Source organism: Apium graveolens, unplaced genomic scaffold (genome assembly GCF_009905375.1).
Source record: "Apium graveolens cultivar Ventura unplaced genomic scaffold, ASM990537v1 ctg3266, whole genome shotgun sequence".
Classification (NCBI taxonomy): Eukaryota; Viridiplantae; Streptophyta; class Magnoliopsida; order Apiales; family Apiaceae; genus Apium; species Apium graveolens.
Window position 1 is genome coordinate 10,214 of NW_027418014.1, and position 10,287 is coordinate 20,500.

At 43.7% G+C, this 10,287-nt stretch overlaps 1 protein-coding gene across 1 annotated transcript; it reads left to right on the forward strand.

Annotated features, from left to right (window-relative positions):
• The first annotated feature begins 345 nt into the window (after positions 1-345).
• On the forward strand, positions 346-2,970 carry LOC141701045 (uncharacterized). Its single transcript, XM_074504691.1, has 3 exons — positions 346-1,237; positions 1,889-2,127; positions 2,959-2,970. The coding sequence occupies exons 1-3, from the start codon at positions 346-348 to the stop codon at positions 2,968-2,970; spliced, it is 1,143 nt and encodes a 380-aa protein (XP_074360792.1).
• The last annotated feature ends 7,317 nt before the right edge of the window (positions 2,971-10,287 follow it).

The window sequence follows — 10,287 nt, forward strand, 5'->3', positions numbered from 1 at the left end:
GGAGTGGGGAGGAACTTTAAGTGGACCGAAGAATGTGAGGAAGCCTTTCAGAACATAAAGAAGCATCTCAGTAGCCCTCCCATGTTGTCCAACCCAAAAGCAGGAGAAACTTTGATCCTATACTTGGCCGTCTCCGACTTTGCAATAAGTGCAGTATTAGTCCGAGAGGAGGATGGTGTCTAGCTCCCGGTATATTATGTGAGTAAAAGGCTAGCCGATGCCGAGACTCGATACACAAGCCTCGAAAAGCTAGCATATGCTCTGATTCTGGCCTCTCGAAAACTCAGGCCCTATTTTCAGGCACATAAGATAGAAGTGCGAACCTCCTACCCCTTCAGACAAGTGATGCATAGACCAGAATCTTCTGGTCAAATGTTGAAGTGGACGGTTGAGCTCGGCCAATTCGAGGTGGATTATAAGCCAAGGACTGCGATCAAAGGCCAAGCCCTGGCCGATTTTGTGCTAGAATTTCCCCCTCATCAAGAAGTGGAGCCGGGAGCCCTTATTGTTATACCTAGCACAGAAGAAGTTGGACTGGAAAGACAAAATAGTGCCCCATGGTGGAGCCTATATGTGGATGGTGCCTCTAACGGTGATGGAGCAGGAGCTGGAATCGAGCTAATCAGCCCAGAGGCTCACAAAATCAGACATGCGACCCATCTGGCCTTTCATGCAACCAACAATGATACTGAGTATGAGGCCCTGATCAACGGTCTCAAGCTAGCTTTGGAAATGAAGGTCGAGAATTTGAATGTATTTAGTGACTCCATAATTGTGGTCTATCAGATAAATGGGGGGTATCAAGCTAAGGGGCCGAGAACAGAGCTTTACCTGAAGTGCGCACAGAGGATAATCGCAAGATTCAACGAGGTGAGGCTGGAACTAATCCCGCATGGACAGAATGAAGGCGCGGACGAGCTAGCTAAGCTCGGCTCACACCGCGAGAGCACTTTGCTAGGGACCGTGCCCCTTGATATACAGAGGCAACCTAGTGTGCCCGAGCACGAGGTGAGCAGCCTCAATAATGAGTTCGGCCCCACGTGGATGACATCTATTCTAGCATACATAAGAGAAGGTTCACTTCCTGACGAAAAGAACGAGGCAAGGAGAATAAAATACAAAGCAGCCCGCTATGTGATATACGACGAGATTCTATACAGAAGAGGGTTCAGTGTTCCTCTTCTCAAATGCATACATGGGGAGGAATGCAACTACATCCTAAGGGAAGTACACGAGGGTATTTGTGGCAATCACTCAGGGGGTAGCTCTCTAGCTCAGAAAATCCTCCGTCAAGGCTACTACTGGCCAACGCTGAAAAAAGACGCCTTTGAATTCTCCCGAGCTTGTGATAAGTGTCAGTGATATGCCAATTATTACAACAACCCCGTGGCCTCTCTCACATCCCTCATGAGCCCCTGGCCCTTCTCCATGTGGGGAATTGATCTGATTGGGGAACTCCCGAAGGCCAGGGGAGGCGTCAAGTATGCGGTAGTTGCGGTAGACTATTTCACTAAGTGGGCAGAGGCTGAGCCCCTAGCCACTATCACATCGAGAAAGCTCAGGGAGTTTGTATACAGGGCTATTGTATGTCGCTATGGCATCCCTTACAAGCTGATATCTGACAATGGGAAACAATTTGATAGCAAGGAGATGCGAGAGTTTTGTGAGCAGCTGGGGATTCAGAAGAGCTTTAGCGCAGTCTGCCACCCCCAGAGTAACGGGCAGACAGAGGCGGTTAATAAAATCATTAAGCATACCTTAAAGGCAAAGCTTGAAGAGAAGAAAGGAGCATGGCCAGAAGAACTCGCCCAGGTCCTATGGTCTTACAACACTACACCCCGAACCACAACTGGAGAGACCCCTTTCTCTTTGGTGTATGGGTGTGAAGCTATGGTGCCCGTTGAAGTGGGAGCAGGATCTTTTCGAAGGGACAACTATGACTCAGAGGCAAACGAGGTCAATCATCGGCTCTATTTGGATATGATCGAAGAAACTCGAGAAGAAGCTCAGATCAGGATTGCGGCATATCAGCAGAGGACAGCTAGGCATTACAACAGTAAGGTTCGAGCCCGAACTTTCAAGGTGGGAGATTTAGTTCTGCGCCGGGTCATGCCAAATACCAAGGTGGTGAGTCACGGAGTCTTGGGAGCAAATTGGGAAGGCCCTTATAAGATAAAATCGGTGCTCTGGGAGGGAACCTACCACCTCAATGATATGCAAGACAAGCTGATCCCAAGAGCCTGGAACGCGGAACACCTTCGCAAGTATTATCAGTAATATTATTCTTTTCAGACTTAGTATTATCTTCAAATATTCCTAAGTCTCGGGGGGTAGTGCCATATAGGTGCCTCCCTGAGACCACAAGCATGTATTCCTTTCACTTCCCATTATCTATGAATAAACGATTGATCTCTATTTGTGCACTTGATATTTTAACTTCTGTTAATAGATTAAAAACCCAGCAGGGGACCCCAACCTTGGGAACCCATGCGAGGACAGAACAGTTGTTTTATTAACATGTTAAATCAAGCGGGCCCGCTTGATGCCAAGAACATGAAACGAGCCGGGCCACGGCCCGCTTAGGCAAATACGAACACATAGTAGATAAAAGATGTGGATAGAGATATAGGCCCGCGATGCGAGCCCATACCCTGGCCCTCAAAACCATAAATGCGACCCAGGGGGCCCAGCCCTCCATCAAACATACTCAAAGTCGCATGATGCGAGGAGAAGACACATACGAGCTCCTAGTGCGAGCACACCTACAACACCTGCGAGTCGATGCGGGCTTGCTCCACTTGGCATTCTCTTTCAATGGTTGTTTGATTGAATAAATGACACGAGCTGAATAAATTGGGCTCGTAGTGAAGGGGTAACGCTCGCCATAAGCGGCCAGAGTTATGATTACTTTTTGGTCAGTAGAAGCATGGTAAAAAAAAAAAAAAAAAAAAAAAACAGCTAGCACCGTAAAGACATACGCGGGCACAAAAAACTTAGACATTTTATACAAACAAAAGTTAAATAAGTTATGCCCCGAGGCAGAATATTTCAAATACAAGCGCGAGGCGAGAGGGGTGCCCGCTTACCCAGTCAAAAGTCTAGTTCTAATCAAAATTACATTAAGGGTTATCAGCCTCTGCTCCCTCACGATTTTCACCAGCGACCTGGGCCTTCTCGGCCGCGAGCCTAGCCTCCTCAGCAATTTGGGCATCCCTCTCCATCTCCAACTTCAACTTGTCAGCATGCCTCGCTGTGCTCGCACCCAGAGCCGCCCAATCGAAGTCAGGAACCTTCTTCATAAAGACTTTCATGAAATTCCTGGCCCCCAGGTTCCTAGCATCAGCGAGGGCGGCCTCATGGCCCTCGGTCAGGGCAGAAACTGATCCCTCCAGCTCGAGCACCCTCTCCTCGAGGGCATCCTTCTCCTTCTTACATGCCTCAGCAGCCAGGTCATGAGCCTCCTTCTGCTCCCTTAGGGCCTTGTCGTGAGCAGCGTTCAGATTAACTATCTTCTGATTATAGTTGTTCACCAGCATAACTTTCTCTTGCCCGTGCTCAGCGACCTTACTCTGAAGGGACTTGACTTTAGCCTCGAGCTTTGTGTTGGTCTGGCTGAGGGCTCGCATCTCTCGAGCCTTAGATAACTGACGATAGTATACTTCGGCCGCGGCTCGGGAGAGTGCATCCTGGTTAACCTCGAGAGCAGAAGAAGACCAATCCTTTAAATCCTGCTCGCTGATGTGACCTTGGGCGAGCCGGCCGAATGTGGTCGTAACCGCATTGGCAGAAGAAGAAGAGGGAAGAGGAGCATCAGAGGGAGCAGCTTTCTTTGGCTCAGGCTCGCCAGTTTTTCCTTCTTTACCTCTATGCCTCTTTAGTCGAGGAGAGGGCCCCGAATCCTTGAGATGCTCGGAGAGAGTAGTCATGCGGGCGGGAGGATTGGCCTGAGATCGAGCCCTTGTGCTCACAGCTGCGGGCTGAACTGGGCCCGAGGCCGCAGCCTGCTCAGCCTCTTCCATGAAGGGGATAGGGGAGATGGCCATTTCTGAAAAAGAAAACAAGAAAGCAATAGATTAGTCACAGCATGATGCAAAGGAAAGAAGTAATGCGAGCAGGTGAAAAATACGGAGAATTAAAGTGCGATATGAAACAAGATGCATGCAGGAAAAGTGAGCACACGAGCTCGCGCATGCGAGCATCCAGGCCCGGACGTGCGGGCCCGATATTCTTACCTTTTCTGGATCTCTTCCTAGATTTCTTCTGAGGAGTCAGCCTCACTCCTTCCTTCAAAAACCCACATGCGACCAGATTGGAGGTCGTTATGAGTTTTCGGATGTCCCGGTCCGCCTTAGGAAGGTTTAGAAGACTGTCCGCGTTTATCTTTTCCTGTCCCACAAGGACAGTACGAGGCGGGGTGGCTGGAGATGAAAGGAATTCTTGTTAAAAGGAAAGAGCTATGGTAGAAGAGACGAGAGCGGGCAGGAGAAAACTTACATGGATTATAATAAAAATGAGTCTGGACTCGAGGCACCTCGTGGATATAGAAGTAAGGGCTTTTCCACTTCCCTGAGTTACTCGGCCCGTTGTGGATGAGGTTCTTCTTGTTGAAGCACGGCCAGACAGAGAAGTAGAAATATCCAAAGTCGTTAGGAGAATGCTTCAAATGGAGGAAGTAACCCAGCTGCCTCGCGGTTAGAGAAGGGTACCCGCATTTGTGGTACATGATGTACAATGCGAGGGCGGCCCGGTATCCGTTTGGATTGATCTGAAGGGGTGCGAGCTGGAAGTACTCGCAAACATCTTTGATGAAGGGATGAAGAGGAGAGGAGATTCCCAGCCTTAATAGGAAGGTGGACAAGACCATGCGAGGCACCCTGCCTCCATTCTCCGAGTGATTGAATCTATAACATCTCATATGAGGTAGGGGCAAGACAATATGGCCCTCGAGCTGAAACTGCTCAATGTGCTCGGCCAGATGTTTCTGAGTCAGCGAGGTAGGAAGGTCGCGGCAAGCGAGCACCTTAACCTCCTCGTTTGCAGTTGAGCTCTCCTCCCCATCAGGAATGATCTGCCTTTTGAAAACAATCTCACCCTCGAGCTCGGGCTGGGCAGGAGGCACATAAGGCTCAGGAGAGGCCGCGGGGGCATAATTATAGTTACAAATCTTGTACTGACTTGTAACATCTGCCACCTCCTCTCTCTGAGGAGAGTCATAGGACCAATGTGAGCCGTCCTCTTCACCCTCGAGTCCCAGGATGGGATATTCAGCAGCTACAGGCTCTTTTCCTTTCTTCCTGGTGTCATAGTATGCACTCCCCAGGTCGCTGTCAGTTGATTCTGAGTCAAGGTGAATGGGGTCGAGGTGGTTAGCTGCTGCTTGCCTCAGACGGGCTGCCCTCTCTTCAGCCATTTCTCTTAAAATCTCCTCGGCTCGGTCTTTATCCAAGGGAGCAGGCTCGCGGTTTAGCAGCTCTTCTACCCCAAGGGAGGCTGGAATATGAGAGAGGTCCACGGGCCTATTTCTCCAATTATATATATTCTTCTCCCTGGTAAAATCATCGGGGTTCGGGTCGAGGTGAATATCAAGCGAGCCGGATCCAGCTGCTCGCATCGAGTTCTCAACTCTGGCAATGTTCAAAGCCCCTTGAGGGGTGATAGCCGAGCCGAGAGAGATAGGTTGGCTAAGACGACCAGAAAGAGAGGTCAGCTCGCGTTGGAAGTCCTTGGAGCCTCGCTGCTCAGGAGGGTATTGGTTTAATGGAGATGGAGTAGCTGAAGAGCAAGCCGGGCTAGCAGAGGTGCGAGCCGGGCTCGAGGAAGAGCGAGATGATCCATAGGAGCGGGCTGAAGACGCACTCGACATCTGTAAAAGATGGTGAAAATTAGTGTGTGGCCCTAAAAAGAAAACAAAAAAAAAACAAGTATGGGATCGCACCTAAGTGTCCTCACATCTCACACGGGATCGTACCTAAGTATCTAAACGAGCGAAAGGGCTCGCATCGCGCGTTGTGGTTGTGTGTGAACTCGTATCGAACATGTGGTGTGTGCTCGCATGGTGTGCGTGAATAAAGCATGAATAAAGAACGGGCTCGAATCGAAGAGTACCTGTGGGAGAGGTGTATGAAGATCCTGATGAATCTGGTCCCGGAGAATATCGCCGCCGGTAGACGGTTCTTGTTGAAATGATAATCTTCGCCGTGGTAGATCTTTGAGCAAATTGAGCAGCAATTCAGGAAGTGTTTTTGGAAATGTGAGAAATGAATTGAAATCTCACATATTTATAGGAGATAGGAGAGAGAAAGGAGGAGGCGACACGTGTCGTCATCTCATAAGATGACACGAATCCCCACGCCAGCTGTCCAACGGCTGTCAAAATGAATGCAAAGATGAAAGGCATGCGAGGCGAGACACGCGAGGCGGCTTGGTGCGGCCTGGTGGGCTCACACTTGCGAGGCCATAAAAAGATTAGAAAATACCTAGCCTCAAGATGCGACCAGGAATTTTGGGGGGTAGTTGTTATGCCCGCTTTCGGCCATGGGCCCTAAACAGGTCCCTGTGGGTGCACTAAATAGCTGGACTCTTGTGTGTGGGCTAGAACCATGGATTTATATGACTTGGGCCGGCACATGCGGGCTGGGCTCGCAACATGCGAGCTGGGTTCACATGCGGGCTGGGCTCGTAACATGCGAGCTGAGTTTACATGCGAGCCGGGCTCATGACATGAGAGCTGGGCTCAAGTGAGGACATGCGAGCTGGGCTCACACATGTAAGGTGAGCTCATATTTGTCATTTGGGCTCTCATATGCGAGCTGAGCTCGGTTGTGCCCACGCGAGGTGGGCTCAGGTGCCTTCATGCGAGGTGGGCTTAGCTGCCCATACGCGGGCTGAGCTCATGAGCCCACATCTTATAGAAACAGAGGTAACATTATATTTATTGTTTGAAGGCGGTGCGGGCCGAGGTGATCAGGCCGGCCCGCATCGAAAGACTTTGTGTGCAACATGGAAAGTGACTCATAGATGACTGAGTTGCTCGTAGATTTCGGGGTCGACACGGGTTGTTCCTACAATCACGGGAAGGATTGCGGAGATGCCGCGAGATTGTAGGAAGCGTGTGGAGCCGATCGAGATTTACGTGACTAATTGGCTGAAGGCCTGACTTTATCGTGGGCTTGGGCTGCACGGGCTGAAGAGTCCTAACCCTAGCCTACGTGACTTGTTCCCCAAGAACTACGTGAGGCTTGATCCCTATAAATAGGGTACGTAGGCACTTGTATGAGGGATGAGTCGACACTTGACAGAGAATAACAAACCCTATTCTTTCTTAAGGAGTCCACATACAAGCTCAGCCACCACCAAACAACCTTCCTCCGCCCTCAAACACCGTCCTTGATCTTTGTTCCGCCCATTAACCTCCACAACATTGTTATACGAAATTCTCCCTATAACAGGATATATAGCTAGACATGGATATTTTGGACAACTTGCACGATTTAATACGAGGGAGGAGCGGAGTTTTTCCTTTATATTTCAGATTTAGTTAATATTAATTCAACTTTTTTTAATAAAAAAAATACACTTATGATATCGAAGATCACTTACTATTATATAAAAAAGGTTGGCCGCGGACTTATAAGTAGCTTCTGACATATAAATAAGTAATAAGTTATCAACTATTATTTGTTAATTTAACTTAAAAGTTGAATTTAGCCGTTAAATTGAATGTTAATTTATTTTAGTTTTTTTCTTTTTATTAACTTTTTAAAAATATATGTTTTTAAATATTTTTTTAATTTAAAATTTACGAATTAAAATAAATGTATTTAAAATTTATGTATTTTAGTCATTTAAGTAAAAGAAAATCTGAATTATAAAAAAAATTATCCAGAAACTTTTACAATTTATAAGTATTCATGCATTTATCACTAAGTTATTTCATTTTAAATCAAAAATTACTTATTTTAAGATTTGTCAAACGGACGCGTTATTAGATAATACTCCCTCAGTCTCACTGGATTGTTTATGGTAATTTGCGGTACACTTTTCAATGCTCGTTTAAAATATAGTTTTATAATATATTTTTTTAAAAAAATATGAATAAAAAATTAATGTTTAAACTTTTATTCAAAAAAAAATTCAAAAAAACATTATAAAACTATATTTTATAGAAGTCTCGAAATACATACAAATAGTGAACTAAACATCCCAGTGGGACGGAGGGAAAAACACTTATTACATACTCCCTCCGTCCCGGCCAATTATTTACATTTGGTTTGGACACAGAAATTAAGAAATATGTATAAAGTAGTGAAAAGTGGATTAAGTGGTGGGATCCATTGATTTTTAATATATAAAAGAAAGATAGTAGAGTAAAAATAGTGTGAAAAGGGAGGAAAAGTGGGAAAATGATGGAATCTGTCGAGTATTTTTGGTAAGTTTTGAAATGTAAAGAATTGGATGGACATCCTAAAAAGAAAAATGTAAACAAATGTTTGGACAGAGGAAGTATATAATATCGTGTATCTATTTGATAAATATAAATCTATTTAGATAGAATATTTCTAACTAGAAGAAATATATATATACTAAACTATAATAATCCGAATAAAATATAATTTGATATACACTTCGTTTTGGTTGGTTTGATTGTTTTCTCAATCACGAATATAAAAAAATGGTTGAAACATAGGGAGTATATAATATCATGTCTCTATTTGATAAATATAAATCTATTAAGATAGAATATTTCTAACTAGAAGAAATCTATATATATATTAAATTATAATAATCCAAATAAAATATAATTTGATATACACCTCGTTTTGGTTGGTTTGGTTGTTTTCTCAATCACGATCGTCAAATTTTTTTAATCAAATTATCAGACCGTTATATCTACACAGTTCCCATGTTTGAATTTCGCTGACGATAAAAAATTGAATTATTATTTATATTTCTAAAAATGCAAATAAACTCTTAAATTTGAATCACGTCAATAACCAATATTTATTTTATTATTTAAAATTTATATATATACAAGTAAGCTCTCAATTTCAAATCTCACCAAAATAAGCATTATATTCCTATTTATAAAGGCGTAAGTAAATTTAAAGGTTCATATCTCATCAATCAAATATTATTTTATAATATTTGATCTTGATTGAAAATTTTACACATTTGAATTAAAATTTTCATAATAAAGTTTTAAATCTATGATAATTAATTTAATATTATATAATTATAATTAAATTTATAAATAATAGCTTCACCCGGGGGGTAATTCAACTTATTACAGGACCGTTCATATTTGGAGAGTTAAATCATCACAACTGGAGTTGATTTGTATGTATTATGTCCTTCAATGTGCATCCTTTTTTCATTACTTGTATAAAATAGATAATACACTTGCTTGACTGGTTGTTCACAAATTTATGGTCTTCAGTTGATAAAATTACTTCGCAGTGTTCGGACGACATTTATAAATTTTTATTAGCATGATGATATTAAGATATAAATTATTAAAATTAAAACCGGAAAAACTGAAACTAACAAATGGTTAATCGAACCGAAAATTAACCGCCCGAACAATTTAAATACGGTTAACAGTAATAAAACCCGAACCGTGAACAACACTAATTGAATTGAAGTAATCATTTATATTTTGTAGAAAATACGCACTGTTGAGCAAGATCGGAAGACGATTAAGCTCCGAACTGTGAGCTTCTGATTTCTCTTGTAAAAATAGAGAGGACAAAATAGGATATCCCTCCCGCGTTTACTTTTCGACAATGCGAAGACTTAAAATGTCACAAACAAGACGGCTTTAACAACATCAAGCAGTGGCTAAGTGAAACTGATCGTTAAGCAAGTGCAAATTGCAACTTATTGGCCTCGTTTCAATTGTATGTTGACTTGACAGTGACAACAGTGGACTCCCCCCAGTTGACTTCCACCTATGACGAATGATAAGTTCTAGTTATGTTGCAATTTGATTTGAACCAAAGTCGAACTAAACTATTAGTACTACTGTGGTTTGCGGATCAGTTGTAGATGCACTTTTAAGTGATTTCAAAGAAGACTTGTATGACAGAACACTTTGCGTTGTTTCAGTCAAAAACAGATGTTATATATGAACCGAAAGAGTCTTGACCCTTTCCCTACAACTCCATTTAGCTCTTGAACATGAATAGAAACTGTATTGACATTAGATCCTGCAGAATCTCATAATTTGACCTGTATCACTAGTGAATATCAAAGTTAATGCACCTATTGCAAAGTTTCTATTACCTATTT